Consider the following 18,123-nt stretch of genomic DNA (forward strand, 5'->3'; position numbering starts at 1 on the left):
TCCGGAAGAACTGCAGGGGAAAACTGCAAAATGGAGGCTGTCCTCGCTCATTTTGGAGGTATGGACCCCAGTCTTCAAAAACATTTCTCTCTCTTTGGGAAAGAACAATCTCCTTGCATTACATTAAATGATTTACCTCTTTGCAGGGCTAGAATTACTGGGGAGGCTCTGCCCTTAATCAGTGATGTGGCTACATACTAGCCATACACTTCTATGGGATGCAAGAATTTATGCTATAAGAGACTGGACTGGTACAATGTTTAAATAAAGGAGGAAGAGGAAGAGAAATTAATAAGAAAAAGGATTTTCCTTTTGCTGTAACTCTAACAAGATTTTAAAAAATGAAGAAAACCTAATATGCTTTGAATGCTTTTGCTCATTCTTTCTCTTCAGAAAAAAAATATATTTCATATATTAATATATACACTATACTCATACAGAGATCTGTTATTCACGTGCAATGTAAGTACAGCTACCAGGGAACAGTACATCTTGATAGTATCAAAGTTTTAAGGAAATGAAACTGCAAAAGCTGGGAGGAAGAGAAAGAGAGTAGAGTTTGTCTGTTTCTGGGGCTTCAGTGGGTGCATTCAGATTGGAAGTGATGTTTAATGAACAGCATAGGCAATCTTACCAGCTGCTAACAATGAAACATTTAGCACCAACAACTGAAGACTGGTGCCTGAGACTCCAGAACACCTCCACCTGGCTGACAATATGGTGGTAGGAATTAGTTAACAAGGAATTCAGGAATGATTTGAACACCCTAAGTCATTTTTCATATGTGACTTATTCTTAATTTGGCACCACAATGTGGATGAAGCCCTGCTGTAAGCCCACACTCACACTTCAGTGCTTTTTTTATTGCTTGGTTATCAGCTCACTCTTCATATATACACCCCCTACTCAAAGCACAGGCAGCAAATTGATAATGAATTACAAATTTGCTATCAATAACTAAGTTACAAAGCTAAAATTAATAGAATTCAAAACCCTTTTTAGAGGTTTAGTACAGGAAACCTACTAATGAAAGGAATTCTGGACAAAGAGATGGACAAGCAACCTAAACCCACAAAGCTGAGATTTGATTAATTTGATTCTTTCCTTGAACACTACTGCCTTTCCACACACAGCTGAGGCTAAGGTTTCACAGCATTAAAGTTTTCATTATATCTACACATATTATTTAAAAAACCCCATTAAAACAATGTTTTATAGTCTTTCTTATTATGTTTGTAAAGACAGGCAGGAAAGGTTTATGCTCCAACCTGTTTCATACTAATTTTTTTAAAGCTTTTTCTCCACCTGTAACCTTGATGCAAAGGAAAACATGACACACAAATTTGTTATAAATAGAAAACCAGGAAAACCCCTCTTTTCATAAAGGAAAACCTATAATTTTGCTTTATTCATCTAATTTCTGTAGCCAAAAAAAGAATACATGAGGCCAGAAAATCTTACTGCTCCATTTGGGAAGGCATTTTGAGAAAACAGCTCCCTACACCATGAAATCCTATGGGACACTATCTGCTATTATAGAACTCTCTGGATAGGGTTGTGTGCTGGCAGTGCTCATGGCAGCTTTTAGAGCTGGATCCCTGCTCCAGATTCCCAAACTCTCCTGCAACAGGAGATTTCCAGATTTCACTGCTGCTGCTGCTTTCTCACATCTCTGCACCCACTGCCTTCGAAGTGTCTGGAGTCAGCAGCTCAGACTGGCTGCCAGAAGGTGTGCTGAGAGAGCAAATGTAGATACAACTCTCTCAGGGAGACTCAACATCATCTTCAATAGTCACCAGCTTTACTATGGGTGACACTCGTAGCCTCTGCCAGCCTGAGGTAAAAAAAAAGCAACTTGAGTCATGTCCAAACATGGATCTTCCCAAGGGTAACCTGTCAGCTGTCTGCTGAATATAATGCAGTTTCTTAAAGTAGATAAATTAACTTTAACTGTTTTAGGTGGGGAGGGAGAGCTCCTGTGTCATTATCATTTTACAGATGTATATGTGTGTTTACTTTTTTTTATTTCATTATAAAGAGTTATGAGCTTGCTGTCATTAAAAACCTGCAATCTGGTTTTTAGTGTCTGATCCAATTATGTGTGCTTCTGGAAAGACACACAACCAAATAAATAATTGGAGAGGTGCAACTCTGAAATGACAATTGTTATTCATCGATCCCTTTCTGCAAGTCGAGATTGAGAGATGTAAACTTCAAGTGAATGAGATCTCCTGGGAGAGATCCTTCAGTTCAAACACAGTAAACAACTGTTGTCCTCTGATGCACATTTTAGTACTGCTGCAGGCAAACTTTCTAAATATTAATAAAAAACCTATACAGATGAAAAGGAAGCCCTGGGAGCTGGTACAGAATTTCTTGCCACATTCTAGGTCTAATCAAAGAAACATATGTTTCAGGTCAGAAAGGAAAGGAGATTCCCTGATTTGCTGTAGTATTTTCCCTTCTAGAATCACAGAGAGGTCAAATTTGACTAAACTGCAACAGATTAAATGTACTAGATTGTGATAGTTGTTAAAAAACCAAGGGGGAGGCAGGTATTCTGTGCCCAAAAGCCACCATGACTCACTGGATTATGGCATTTCCTACTGCCAGACTGGCCTGCCAGCACATTTCCCTGCAAAGTTCAGACCCGGGGATGCCCTGCTCCGAAGGAGGCAAACAGGGGCAAGCCACATATGAGCAATGAGAGAAAATAAGATTGATGCTCTGACACAGACAATCTCAGTGACCACAGCCTACCCAAACTGTCAGTTTGACTTCCTGGGCAAGACAGTGATTGCTGTGTGCAAGCAGCAAACACTCACCCTATCCCCAGTTACAGAAATCTTCTGCTTATATGTCAGTTTGCTAATATTCTGATATAGATAAACATATCTATATAAAACCTGGTATTATTTATATTCAGATATACATGGTTTTGCAGCTGTACTGGAAATAGGTAACAACATTTCCCAGGCATTTTTTGAGGTCTGCTCAGAAAGAAGACATAACAGGGACTTGGTGATAACCTGACTGATAACACTGGTGGGTAAGAACCAAATGTTGGCTCTAGAAGACTGCCAGGCTAAGAAATGTGACTCATCTGCCTAGAAAAGAAAGATGCTAACATAAGAAAAGTGCAGTAGATCAAGATGCTTCTGTTCTCACCACTGTTATCTCATGTAACACAAAATCCTTTGGTTCTTATTTTTCCAGAGACAGAGAGGAGAATCACAGAGCTGAGGAAAAAGCCCAGACAATAACCTGATGTTCCTTCCAGGAAAATGCTGGGCAAAGACTGAAGTGATGAGAAAAAGATTTCATTTTGGCCCCAACAATCACCGTATCAAAACTTAAAAAAGGTTCTAGCAGTCACTAAGCCCACTCCTGAGGGATCTCAGAAGCAGAAATGGGAGAGTTCCTAACTCTCTGGGCAGCAGTGAGGGGTCCAGACACAGCCTTCAGAAGACCCTCACTATTTGAAGCATTCTCCTCCCATCAGCTTCCCCTCTGCCCAAGGGACAGCACCCACCAGTTCCAGGCAGAGGAGTAGCTGAATCATTTTCACTTACATCACCCTATCAGACACCAGGGGAAGGAATAAGACTAAAAGCCTGTAAAAGTTATAAATGCAAATTCAAGCACTACCAACACCAAGAGGTATGACAGGATGTGGTAAAGTCTCCTGTCCAACACTCATGGGAAAATTCTGAAGGTAAAAAACAGCACCAAAAGTCTTACTCTTGGAAACTTTCAGAGAGCAATTAACCAGGATTATTTTCTATATCTTTATGTGAAAGGCAGAGGACCTTGATGAATAACTGCCTTAGAGGAAAGTTCTCTGCCAGGAGCAGAGAAAAACCACTACATTCCAAAAATACCAGAGAATAGCCTCAATACTCGCTGAGGGCAACACACATGACTTTGCCATCTTACCTTTCTATTACAGAATGATTAAGAGATGCCTCCTTTTTAAAATCACCCACCTTTTATCTTAGCACAAGTTAGAACATTTTAGCATTTTTCTATTTAAAGGAGAAAGGTAATTATTACTATACAATAAAAAGAATCTACAATGGATCTACAGCATCTCAATATATTATTTATCCTGAGAAACCTTATCAGGTGATATCTGCAGAAAGCATGACAGAAAACTATAGATACCTGGGAGCAGATTGGAGCTATCTGTCAGCAGGATGCCCTCTGTCCCACTGTGCAGCTGGGCAGCTTGGGGGAAGGCACAGGCTGATTAATCCACAGGCTGGATGATCCCCTTGCAGACATTGCCCTCTGAATCTATTGCTGCACACAGCAGGCTTTTAGGAATTGTTCAAGTACAGGCCATTGCTCAAGCACTTGAGCAGTAAGAAACTGAGTATTTAAAAAATAAATTTGAATTAAATTAAAACAAGACAAAAGTAAGTTGGTGTTTTGGCTTTTACTTCTAGAATGAACTGTATTCTTGCCTGAAAGTATTTGGTAGGCTAGAAACTGATTGTAGTACTTGAAGGGCTTCATGGTGAGAGAACTGCTACGTTGCTGAATCCAAATGAGGAAAAATACGTCCTCCATTACAAACAATATCCCAATCTTATTATTAGGTAGGGTTATTTTTGCTGTTTTGTTTTATTAATCTGCTGTTAATCATACCTCCAATATTAATATTTGTCCTTGTGGTAGCCAAAATAGGTAACAGTACTTTGATTTTTGCTGATAAAATAATTTTACACAGTAAATACAAAGAATTAAAGCAGATATATATTTTTTTTACAATCCTGAATTTTCCTTTCAGAGTTGTAACTTCTAGCTAGCAATTCACTCTCTGAAAAAAATCAAATAACATTCTGTATTTGGCTGCAACTTTTGTGTAAGTGCAAGCAACAACTGCAGTATTTTTTTAAATGAGCCACAGTGATAGCTTTGCACTTCCTTGAGGCCTCTTCTCTTCTCACTGAATGAACTCCAGGGAATGGCATCATGTCGGGCTTTCCAGATGGATTATGTGAAGCCATAGCTCAATGTCATTTTCAATAGTAAGGCTCATAATTAAAGGTCAAATAGTCACTTCATCTGCAATCAATCAATAGAAGAAGTACTAATACTAAGTACTAATCAATCAATGGCAAATGCACTAATAAAAGCCATGCATCAAATGTCTGCATATGTGTGTGCTCACATGTACCATGCATATATGTGAGCAGGGGGAAGGAGAGAAAGGGAACAATGTGGGGGTGAAAAAGCCAGAGGCCATTGTGGATACTATATTTATCTTGGCTTCCTTGCAAGTTTACATCCTGCTTCACTCTTTAGGTGAAATGCAAATAAACATTGGTTTTTCTGCATGTGTGATGCCCTTTATTCACAACCCTGCTGAAGCACCCACCGCTATGCAGAGGTACTCCCATCTCAGGAACACAAAGGCACCTACCCTGTGTAATTTGTCCTTACACAAACACACCCTGCACTGTGATCTTTGAGACAAAAAGTGTGTCAACTGTTCTGTCTACAAAATAAGACCCAGCATATGGGAGCAGCACTCATCTCCGTGCAGAGCAAGCACTTATTCATGGATGCAACAGTGGAAGTGGCAGTTGGCCTCATGAGCATGCACTGCATGGGAATTACTTGGTTTCATAATATGGTGTGGGAGAAAGTGACTTACAAAAGTCTTCTCATGCCTCTCCTATTACCACTTCTAAAGCTTTAAAGCTGTCAGCTCTTCTCCCACTTTAGCTGGTGCCATTCTCAGCTCCCCAGGGAATGGGCCAGACATACCTATTTGGAGTTTCACCTGCCAAGCTGAGAGAAATCAGTTCCAAAGTGAAAGTACAAGTGTTGGGGGTCATTTATACACTGCCACTGGAATCTTGAAGACAAACAAAGCAGAGCTCCACAACAGATGTGAAATGAGAGCGTGAGCTGTGTTTGTGCTTTCAGGCATTGCAGTGACAGAGAGAGAAGGAAAAGTGCTCTCTACCATAAGTGAGCAGATCTCTCATTGCGTGGTTTGTAATAAACACCTAAGGACAAGCAGAAATGTGCCAGAACAGCAAAAGAGTCAAGGCCAAAATGTCTGTGTTTATGTTGTTTCTGCTAACACCAGGGTGGACAGGGAAAGATTTAAAAGTGCCATTCTGATACAGCTAATCCTTAAAAACAAATTAGACCTACTCTGCTCCCATCTCCAGTGAAGGAAAAAATGCTGCCTGCTCTGGTTAACATATCTGTTTGCATCATCAGCTCAGGCACATACCCCATCACACCCCAGCTTTGTAAAACCCAATATTCCTTATTTTCACACAGATTTGTTTTTACACAGCTCTATGTTATCTGGAGCTGGTACAAACTCCAAACAGAATAAAATATCAATGGTCTCAAAGTCAGCCAGCTGGAGTCTGATACACAGCAGGCACACCTGGACACCCATGGAGTAGGGGTGCACACAAGACCAGCAGGTACCTCAGGCTTACCAAGGACGGGCTCCTAGGGGATTGCCAAAGGGAACATTTCCCCATTCCTCTCCCAGGATGACTGGAAAGCAGTCTGCCCCAAAGCTGACAAACAGAACAGTACACAGCTGAGAAACAGCCCCACAGTACCATGTTCCACTATCCACCTATTCACTTCAACCTGCACACTTAGACATGGGATATCTGGACTAGGGGAAAAAGGAATTTATGGATGGGGAGAAGCTGCAGGAGTCCTTGAAGTCAAGGTGGAAGGTGACCAAAGTATTTTTGCTGATGTACTCGTGCAAAGAAAGCTGCAGAATGCAAAAGCTGGCTCATGAGGCTATGCTAATATGAGCAGTAACTTGGAATTGGGAAAATGTGAGCCAAAAGGTCAAGGGAGCTAGGAACCTCAAACTAAGTTTTTCTAAAAAAGAAAATAACATAAAAAATTGAGAGTGTAGCAGCAGAAGAAAAGTGAACTGACTCAGCTGTGTGCACAGTGAGGTCAAGACAGGCTGCATAAGGATGCTTGATGCAGTGAGTTAAAGAAATGAACAGTCCTCATTTTTTGGGGGGTGATGGCAAGCACCTTTAGGACTTAAATATTTAAAAAGGCTTTGTGCTTATCTTCTTAGTGTCACAGCAAGCGGGCAGAAATATGCAACAGCATATATAAAACTATTCTCTCTGGGGAGAGCAGGGCAAACTTGCATATTTGTGCTGTTAAACACAACCAGCTTCTCCAGCTTTTCTTCTGTAGTATCACAGTTGTGCCCTAAGTTCATACACACCTCCAAACAGAAAGCACAGCAGTGTGTTATGACTTATGTGTGCAGCTGCTTTCTACAAATACAAGAGTAACTGTCCTGAATACAAGCTCATTTATTAGTCCAAGCTCAGTTTCATAGCACATTTGGCTGGAAAAGACCAGTGTCATTTAATCTATGTTCTGCTCCAAGGCAGGATCAACTCCAGCTATTTAATTCCCATCTGAGGCTTGTCTACAATGATAGGAGATTGAAGACATCAATAGGCAACATGTTCCAAAGCTGAACTGCTTTACACTAGACAGGTTTCCCTGATTGTTAGCTTAAATCATCATCACTGTAACAAAGTCCATCCCTTTACAAAGTTCACTGTGACAGAATTGCTTTCTTCCTTCTTTGCATCAACCTTTTATGCATTTGAAGATCACTGCAGTATTTCAGTTATCTTCCCTCAACAATCCCAACTGCCTCAATCTACCTCTGGGGTCACATTTTTGAGGTCTGTGATCATTCATGGCACTCTCTTCTCATTTCTTTTCAGTTAGTCCACATAATTTTTGAATTGTGGAGCCCAAAAGATTGTGCAAATATCAAAAGCCATAACACTCTCAAGCCACACAACTTTTGCTGCTTCCCTGCAACCCACAGGACCCTGTGTGAAAGGAAGGGAGGTTAGTTTAGTATGCCATGTATTTGACAAAGCTATGGCATTGTTGCTCATTTCCTTGTTCTTTCTACACTTTAAAAATAATTTATTTAATGACTTGGTTCAGTAGTTTTCTACAAAATGAAGTTAAAACTCACTGATCTATATAATTCCTCTTCCCCTCCTCATTTCCACTGTAAAAAGAGACATTTTGACTTTTCCTTGTCTTCCAGGAACTCCTCCATTTCCCACAGACTTTCAAAGGCACTTGCTAAGAGTTCTGCAGCACAGGCCTGGCTGAAGCAAAGAACCCTGAGGTGAGTTTTGCTCTACCAAACCAACCTGGAAAACATCTAAATCCCAACTTGTTCTTCCCCTGTTTCAGGCTGAGCTCTTACCTTTGTCATTGACACTAAATGTGTTCCTCTTTCACAGATACACTCTTGAAAAGAGTCAGATATTTAGTCATATATGCTTTACCAAACATCTGGTTTTATAATCTGAAAACAATCCAGTTGTGCCCCTGACTGAACATAATGGATGAAGCAGCAGCAAGTGGCTGTAAGCATTTCTGATTTAACAGTATTTTCTGAATATCCATCAGAACATTCTATTATCACTATGGGGTCATAAGTGACAAATATCTCTATGATGTTTTGATAAATGAATGCTAAGAAATAAAGCTATCCAAAGTATCTGCAGACTTCAACACACACATTTTGCTCATGGTAAGCAAAAGAGTATTGTCTATTTGTGATTTCTGACTACACTATGTCCTTTGATTTTCCCTTGTATATCCCAGCTTTTAGATGTAAAATTTTACTGTCAAACTGGGCAGGTACACCTAGCCATCTCTTCAGAAACAAACCTGAAATTTTAGCAGCATTGGATTAGGCAACAGAACAGAATAAGAACAGAAAGAAAAATACAGCTTTCCACAAATCAGGTGGTCTTACTGTACAAGCACTAAAATCTCAGCTGAGCAGATTGTGTTCTCCGCCCTGTAGGAAGCTTTAATTTCATCTGTGCAAGAGCATTATTCTACTATTAGTATCACACTGGTAGCAGCACTTGTCACACTAAACCCAAAACCATTTAAGCAGAAAAACCAGCAACTAAACCAATTTTTTTTTCAACACAGCAAGGCATGAATGTTACTGTTCTTTTGCTCACAAGCTTATCTCCTGACTTACCCAGGGTGAGGGATTTGTGTGTGGAACAGAAAACGATAGCCACTGTGTCTGCTGGTGTGAAAGTAGAGTTATTCCTACAAAACAAAAGAGTTTTAATAACCTCTGATAGCAAAAACCTTCTTAAAACAGCATCTATCAAAATTATTACTTTGAGGATCCATATACACATTCCCATCACTTTGATCAGTCTGGTGACAGAAATAATTCCACCCATAAATGAACAGTAGTGCTTGATTTATTTTTTTTTTTTAGCACAATTGTTTCTCTGTTGTGGCAAGCTCTCTAATGAATACACTCCCATGTGAAGGACAGAAGTTTTGAAGACATGGTGTGTAGGACACAAATTTATTCCAGACAAGTTTATTTGGTCAAACATGCAAAAATGTCACAGCAGAAGCCCCTTGCCTCCACAAAATAAGAGAAAATGACCTAATTTTTTTTTTTCTAGTATAGAACGGTAACAAAATGCTCAGCTTGGACAATATATTGAGTCTACACTAAGGAGTTAGCTTCCACTTCAGAGATAAACTACATCTAAGGGTTTAAACACTGGGACTAAGGCCAGGAGGGGTGGGAAAATGACATCTATATATAGAGAGAGAGATGACTGGCCAATGGACCACCCTTTGCTCCAAATTAGGAGTAATTCTATGAGATTCTAAATATTTACCATACTGAGCTGGTTACTGCTTAAGGTATTTTAGATTTCACAGTTGGGGCATATCTTCCCCCCAGGTTAGGTCTAGCAGTTCAGAAGTTATTTTAAAATGCCTTTTAAGGCTAGGATATGATCTTGTCACAGAGAAATTTTCTTATGGCACTAAAAGAAGCATAAGTAGCTCTAAGACACTGTACCCTTCTTTGTGATTCTCCCTTATGGATATTGTTTAATTTATATAAAGCATATGCTTGGAGTCTGCTGTATTGTGTCACTCTCCTTTCAGCAGAGTGCTGCTAAACAAATATTCCAGTAAGCCCAAGTGAGAGGACAAATGTGGCTACTCCAACCAGCCCCAGTGATGCTCTGAGCCACTGGCAACACCGTGCTTACAGTACCAGTTTTTGAGAAGTGAGTGTACAATTGCCCTTCCTGGTTGAGACTTTAAAAAAAAAAAAAAAGCTCTACCAAACATTAGTTCAGGACAGCTGTCTTTTAAGAATCACCATATAAATGTAGCAAATTTGACATATATAGAGAGGAGTGAATTGCCAGCACAGCAAATGTATCTTGAGATGTAAAAAGTCAAACTGAGTTCTCTCTCTCATATGTCACCAGCATGTCTGCAGGGCAAATTATACCTTCAGTGACATCTGTGCTAATCCATTTTTTCCAGTGGATGAGGTACAGCAGTGATTGATTGAGATTTAACAACTCTGTAATTAACACACAAGAAAGGACAGAATTCAGGTCCTGCTCTTTTAGCCTATGAAACTCTAACAGAGCAAATGCAGTAAGGACAATAGGAAATACCAAAATGAGGTCACCTCTATTCAGAAACCTGCCTTTGCACATTTGCATAAACTTTGTCACCCAAACCAAAGATATCACACAAAAGAAATATTCAAAGGTTGGGATTCAGCACGTTAATTTACCTTGTGGAGAAGAGGAAAGTCAAAAACATGAAGCTCATCTGAATAGAAAATACTGAAAGAGAAACAAGCTAAAATTAGATCACAATTGTAATTACTGTGTCCATACCTTTTGTTCCCATACTGCAGGGCAGAAATGAGGCTGGACCAAGTCTATCCAGAGAAACCCATTGCCAGACAACCTTTAAAGACTGCCTGGAAGAACAACACAGATCATATATCCTGGCAAGCCAGAATTAACGTTATGGCTGCACAAGTTCTTCCTGGGGTAGATCGTCTGAATCAAGAATTTCTTGACACGATGAGTGGCAGGAAATAGTGCATATGCTGCATCTGTCAGACATGCTCTGGGTGCTGGGCACTTAGACTTGCTATTTTAAAGGAGAAAGTGTGTAAGGATGATCCAAATAAATATTCCCAGCCCTGGGTATATTAATTATGATCATTCATGGGGAGAGGAAGAGAAGATCATCATAGATGTTTGAATTCTCTCTGAGACAAAGGCTGATTCCTGGGCTGGGCAGTGTGTGTCAGACCTTTCCTTCAAGCTCAGCCAGCTCTCTAAGTGCAGGTGGTTGTGAGCATCCCAAGAGGAGCCCTTCTCTCTGCCAGGTCTGCTGACACCCTCAGGGGCTCTGGGGGGCACAGGGCCCACCCTGGGACTGCAGAGGTACAAGGAACAGCCAGTGGCTTCCATGAGTAGCATCAGCCAAGAGCATGGGCAATCCCCACAAGGCTGAAGAAGAGACCCCGTGACCTGCACAGGCCTTTTCTGAGTTTGTGGGTTTTGGGGGAAAAGGCTTTTCCTTGCAGCAGAATCTGGGGTGGGTCCTCTCCCTACTCCTTGCAAAATGTGTGAGTGCAGTAAGGCTTGACATGCCCCATAGGGCAGTGCAAGTCAAGACAATGCATTTGATTTTCACCCCAGTTTACAACTGGGAAACATGGCAGGGATATTAGCTATTACCAGTGACATTTTCTATTCTCCTACATACATTTCCTAGAATGTATAAATGTCACCTCAGCATGCACTTAATTCCTCCTTCATGAACTAAAGGAGCAATCCATTGTTCCTGAATTATAAATTTTCTCCGATGAAGTACATTAATTTAATATTCACAGAAAAAAACAGTCCCTTATTACACATAATTCTGTAAAGCAATAAGCATGTGTTGCTACCAATTATTCCTCGTGAATATTTTGCTGTGGCTAGAATATTAGCATAAAAATTACATATAAACATTAATCAGCAGAATAACAAACTCAGTTTTACCTCAAACTCCTCATGCTAATTTCACTTCCTGGTGTAACATAATACACACATCCAGCTGACACATCCAATGGTGATAAGAAACTTCTAGAATACAATGTGCACACCCATCTCCAAAACTTCCTTGGTTCTTGGTTTTGTAAATATTCCAGAAAAAATCCCCCTACCAATTGTCTGGTATGTTCCAAGTAGTTCCAATGCTTATGTTAATGTTCTTACAAAGAAATTCCAGTTTGCACACTGGCAATGAACACCTAGATATGACTTTCAGCATATTCCACAGCAAATGGTACATTTCATTCCCCAGGGCACAAGTACAGAGTTGTCTTGAAGAGAAATAAAGGCCAAGCAAGGCAGCAGAAGCAAATGCTACACATGAACTGTTCTCGGAAGAACATGTCTTCTTGAAATAAAAAAGAAAGGTTTTTTTTTTCAAAGTAGTGGTCAGCAGAGTACCATAAAATTACTTCATTCTAAGTTTTCTCTGCACGTTAAGTTTGAGTTGAAAATCTCTGTGCATTCTTTTTTGCTGACAATTTTGCACTGATTTAAGTGCGAGGTCCTTCTTGGTTGCCAGTGCAAAGAAGTATTTGTTCCATTTCAAAAAAAGCTCCATAGCATTGCTTCCTAATCCTTTGCTTTCAGAATAAAACATTATATTGTACCACTTATAGTCCCATGAATTATTTTACATAGGTATAGTGTTTAGTATAGTTTCATAATCCATATGTACAGTTTCATAATCCCAAAAAAAAAAAGCCACAATTAAGACAGAATTAAGATTTGATGCACAAAGGGCAGGGGCAAATTTCCTTCTGGTTTTAGTAGAGGTCAGATTTGTAGAAGATACATTATTTTTATTAGACAGAAGCACATGCAGACACACAAAGTAGGTAATGGTCTGATCTCTTGAAATCTCACAGTTTTAGAGTATGAGATGTGATTTATACTGAAGCATCCTGTAGTTATCTCTCCTCCATGCAAATTGAAACTCCTGTCTGTGGACAGTCTGAGGCAAATGGGAATTCCCTGCTGGGAGAGGAGACAGTGCCTGTACAGCACTGCCTTTCCCTGGGAGGGAGGGATCTGCCAGTGTGCTTCCAGCTGATGGCAAGGATACCAGCAGCCTATTCTCACGTGGGTGTTATTTAAGGCTGAATGACTTGAGTGCTTCTAAAAGAAACTCAAAGAAATGTGCTCATCCACAGAAACAGATCAACACATTCTAACTCCCAACTAGTTTCTAGGCTTATAATATGCTAAAGAAGAGCAGTTTAAAAATTATAACAATGCTTCTGAGTAACAACTCAACCCCAAATCTTTTGTTGCTGTTTGGAATGTGACGTCTGTGTATTTTATGGCTGCTCAACAGCAAAGAGGGCAAAACCAGAATGCCAATAAATGCTTGTAAAGGAAAGGAAAGGCCACAGAGCAACCTCAGGCCCACCTAAATAGCAGGGTTCATTCCTCTCTAAATGCTTACTTGGTCCCCTAAATGCATCCAGCTCCTAAGAAGTTTGGCAATCTGGTTTACTAGATGCTTGAGAAGCTCTAAGACCATGCCAGTACCCCCACCACATGTAGCTCATTACAGACCTGAAACACACACGAAAAAAGAGCCACTTTAGGGCTGAACTTACTTATGAACACGATTATAATCAAGCTAAATTTATCCAGGTCAATATTTGGATTGGCAAAAGTATCACAGAACGTTGTGTAGATGATCATCAGGAGCACACAGCTGCTGATAGCACCAAATGGAGGCTTCTTCCTTTCAAGCCAGTCCTTGATGTATCTTCGGACAATCTGAAACACAGAAACCAACAGGTTGTCTCTTTTCAGAGATGCAGGGAGCCAAGTTGGGCATCACAAAGTGAATCTGACAGCGGAAAGACACAAAGAGAAGAGAGTAATTTGGATGACGGCCACAGTGGATTTCAAAGCTTCCCTGCCACACAACTCTTCTTCTGGGGAATTTAACATTTGTAGTGCAACTTCCACTGGGCGTCCATAATGAGAGTATATTTTCAAGTGCATTCAAATCCATCCTTAATCATGCCAAATGTTCTTTGCTAGCTGTCACTGAGACATGCCCATTAAGCCTCCCCAAAGTTTATCTCCTCTGCTGATACTAATGGATGTATGTAATTATCACAGTCCCCTTTGCATCAACAGACAATTCCAAGTGCAACTTTGGGAATCTTAAAAATCTGACATCTTCAGGAATTTCATGATGGTAGATAATCGAAAGTGATCCATGGAACATTTTAATATTTAAATAGCTAGCGATGCACCAGAAGTTTTTAATTAAATTATAACTCAAGCTTGAAAAGCAAAAGTGCATGTGTTGTGGGAGTTTAAATAATTCAAACTCTGAATATCTGGAGTTTTTGTAAATCCAAAGACAAATGCCATTTGCACGCTTTTAGAATACCAGAATTAACACATGAAAACAAGGAAACCTACTGCACATAGCAGAACTTCTGCACTTTCAGGACACAGAATATGAAGCAGTTTTTCAAGAATTTTTAGAAACAACTATAAATTTTAAAGCAACCCCAACATTCAAATTATGCTGAATACCATAGCACTAAGCCTCACCAGATACAATGCATCTATTTTAGTCCTGCCTGGGGAGTCGCTTTTAGTTTTTCTGTTTACTTTATATGGTTTGAAAAAACTTTTTAAAGCTTTTATCCTACAGCTGCGACTTGTGTTAATTTTTCAGCAATCACATTATCTTGCCTAATTTCTCCTGAGGCCTCCTGATGTTCTCTGTTGCCACACTCTTCTGGAAATCACAGCCCAGGATCCTGAAGCACTTCAGCCAGAGGGCTCCAAAGGTGTCTCGTGACCTTCCCTCAGTGGTGCAGACATCACCACCATTGGTTTAATGACACAGAAAACCTTAGAGGTATTCAAGATTAATAGCAGGCCATCATCACCAATGCTACCATAGGACCCTTTCACACAACAAATGCCATGGAATCAAGCTGCTCTCAGTTTTCCTCACAGCTCTCAGTTTTCCTCATTGCTTTCCTGGCTTGTTTGCAAGCCTCTCAGCAGGAAAGTGCTGGAGCAGCCATCCCAGTCACCACAGCAATGAGACTCCATCAGGGCACACACTAGAACTTTGGCACATGGGCTTCATGCCAAGCTAAGCAGGCTGAAGATCAGCACTCACCTCCCACACTTGTGGGCATCCTGCTGATGAAAAACAACAAATTTGCAGGAAAATATCTAAGGGAATACTCAACGCCCTGGTGAAAACACTGAATTTCAAAATGTCACACTTGCCAGATGTTAAAGAGAGAAAATAACAAAAAATATAAGGCCAGACTTCTGAAAGAGCCTCCACTGGAGCTCCTTCAGCCACTGGGCAGGAATAGGACACTGCACTGATGAAAGAGACACAAGAAAGTGAAGCCATGCAGAGAGCAATATGAAAGACATATAATGGGAAGTTTAGATGAGTCTAATTCTGAGCAAATTTGGGACTGTAATTATCAGAAGCAAAAAGTAAAGCCTTTCACTTCTAAAATGAACAAGTTTTTTTAATAAAGTTAAAAAAAATCCTATTATCCCTTAAATTGTCACATTGAGGAAAAAGAAAAACTACTTAAGGCCACCTATTAATTTATGGTCCTTCCAGAAGATTTATACAGAAAGTAACGAGATGTTGAAAAAGAAAAGTGATGGCTCATTATACCATGGTACAATTTCTAGTGGAAGTATTTAATCCAAAAACTGCAACCCTGTGCCTGTTCAGGGTCTGATTATACCAGACACGACAATAATAACATTATACACATATTTATCCTTGACTGACATAGAAGAGGAATAAAAAACATTTAAAAAATTAAACTGCAAGTATTTCCTCAGAATCTTCAATTGAGTGATACCTTCTTTAAATATCCACCTCTATCTAGCCTGGAATTTTTGTGAATCAATAATCATAAATAGCAGTACAGTTCCTTACTGCACATTACCTTTTTTAAATAAATTACATAGTCAGACCCTGAAGAACTAAATTGTGGCTTCAGGAAATCATCTAATCAACCAAGTGTCATGCAAAATGTGCACAAAACACAGACAAAATGTATCTTCTCTAACACAGAATCCCATACATTTTGATCTTCTTACAAGGTTTAACATGATCTGTAATTCCAGAGGTCAATTCAGCCTATAATCACTGATTCAAGGTAACCTAAATTCTTGTATAACTTGATGGGAGAAAATAACCCTACAGAAGCTCATGTCAGCTGCATCACTTTGACTGAAAAACAATCCATTTGTTATTCATGCCTGGCAGAGTTGCTTCAGGACAAGGATGCTTTGAAAGCCTTTTAATTCTTAAACCAATTCTATAACTTTTCAGGGTAAACAGGGAACTACAAAAGACCAAAATTGTGAATATTTGTAGTGAAATAACAATAAGTGCCACAAATACAAGAAAAAAAAAAACACATTCAGAGCCTGGGTTGAGGTACTAAAGCTTCATTTGTCTGAATTGCAGTGAAAGCTAACACAGTCATTTCTGAATGTTAATATAAACCGCTGGTATCCAAAATAGCTGCATCCCACTCATGGAAAAGAGCAAAAAGGGGATGTATTGGGTTTTGTGGCAAGGTTTGGTTGTGGGGCAGGCAACAGGGGTAGCTTCTGGGAGAGGCTGTCAGAAGCTTCCCTTATGGCTGATGGAGGCAGTGCCAGCCAGCTCCCAGATGGATCCAGCCCTGGCCAAGGCTGAGCTCAGCAGGGATGCTGCTAGTGATGCTCTAAGATTTTCATACAGATTCAAATGCCAGCCCCACAGAGCAGGGAAAGGTTGACCCAGAGGTTGCACATGAAAGACCATGAAGGTGAACCCTTCCCTCAAACTGCAGTTTAGTGGAGAAAACAGCGGGAGAGAAGCGAAACTTTGGAGTAGGTGATATTTTATAAATAATCTGCCTGATAAACTCAGAAAAGTTAGAAAATAAAAGAACATGAATGTGTCCAGCAGGCAACCACCTCCTGAAGACTACGTTCTGGCAACCTCCAAAGGTTTTGGAAAGGCATCAGCTCAAATTTACTTCAAAACATAGTTTCAGGTTCAAACTTTCCTCTTGCCCAGGATTTAATTTTTAACAACAAAGAAATGTAATTACACTTGAGTTAACAGTAGTGTCCCCATTTCAATTTAGTTCTCCTAGCAGAATAGTGCTATCCACAGTATTTTTCCTACAGACTGCTCTGTATCCTGCCATAACCTTCTTATCTAAACACCAACCTTCCTAAGCAAACGAGCTCACTGCTCTAATGCTTATTTCATTTAACATCCTTGGGCAAAGAAACATGATCTGCTGTTCCAGGAAAGCAGGTAAACAGTGCTCATCTGTTATTAGATCACACATGAAAATAGCAGAAGGTGTGTTACAGAAAAACAGTTCACTTCTCTAATTGTACCTTCAGAACAATCACAGAGTATGCCCAGAGAAATCTGTCAGTAAAATACAGTGAGACACTTTCTACCTGTCTGCCCAAGTGCTGGACACACAAGGTAAAAAATGTAATACATTAATGTTTTGAGCTAAATAGAGCAAGGAGCTCTGCCCCCACCTTATATGGAATGGAATAATTTCTGACATTAGTCATGCAGTGCATCTCCTAAAAATTATCTAGATCTGTAACTTATTTGTTTTTAAACACAAGAATTGTAAAAAAAAATCCAAAAAAACCCTCAAACAACCTAAACCCAAAAACCCCCCAAGGAAATGGATAGGAAGTCACCTTTTCTGTTTCCATTATACACAGGAGTCTCTCTTGGTATTTACATCATTATCTAAAATAGATTTTTCCTAATTCTACCAACTATTTTGGACTGAACTCCTCTTTAACAGAATTTACAGTGGTTTTACTGCACTTCTGCTCTTTTTTATTGTGTATTGGTATGTTCTTCTAAATACATGGGTAAAACACGTGGGGCTTTACCATCTCAACAAAGAAACACAAGCCACCTTTTCCTTCTGTTCAAACACATGAGCAAACAAGCTGCAACTGCTGGATTATAACCACACCTAAATGCAGCAGTTACCTTACTTAATTTGTCTTCTAAGGTAAGATTCCTAACTCATTCTTAATTAATATTACTACTACTTATAGTAACAGATTAATGCAATGAAGGCTAAAATACAAAATTTCCCATTGAAAATCTTGGAGTCAG

At 39.7% G+C, this 18,123-nt stretch overlaps 1 protein-coding gene across 1 annotated transcript in view; it reads right to left on the reverse strand.

The window, feature by feature from the left end:
* SLC10A7 (solute carrier family 10 member 7) overlaps positions 1-18,123 on the reverse strand; it is a 140,193-nt gene that overhangs the window by 13,195 nt on the left and 108,875 nt on the right. The window contains exons 8-10 of the mRNA XM_063156742.1: positions 13,559-13,724; positions 10,652-10,703; positions 9,059-9,132 (exon numbers count right to left, since the gene is read on the reverse strand). Of these exons, the coding sequence (XP_063012812.1) occupies positions 9,059-9,132; positions 10,652-10,703; positions 13,559-13,724 (292 nt within the window). The remainder of the gene's footprint in view (positions 1-9,058; positions 9,133-10,651; positions 10,704-13,558; positions 13,725-18,123) is intronic.

Source organism: Melospiza melodia, chromosome 5 (genome assembly GCF_035770615.1).
Source record: "Melospiza melodia melodia isolate bMelMel2 chromosome 5, bMelMel2.pri, whole genome shotgun sequence".
Lineage (NCBI taxonomy): Eukaryota > Metazoa > Chordata > Aves > Passeriformes > Passerellidae > Melospiza > Melospiza melodia.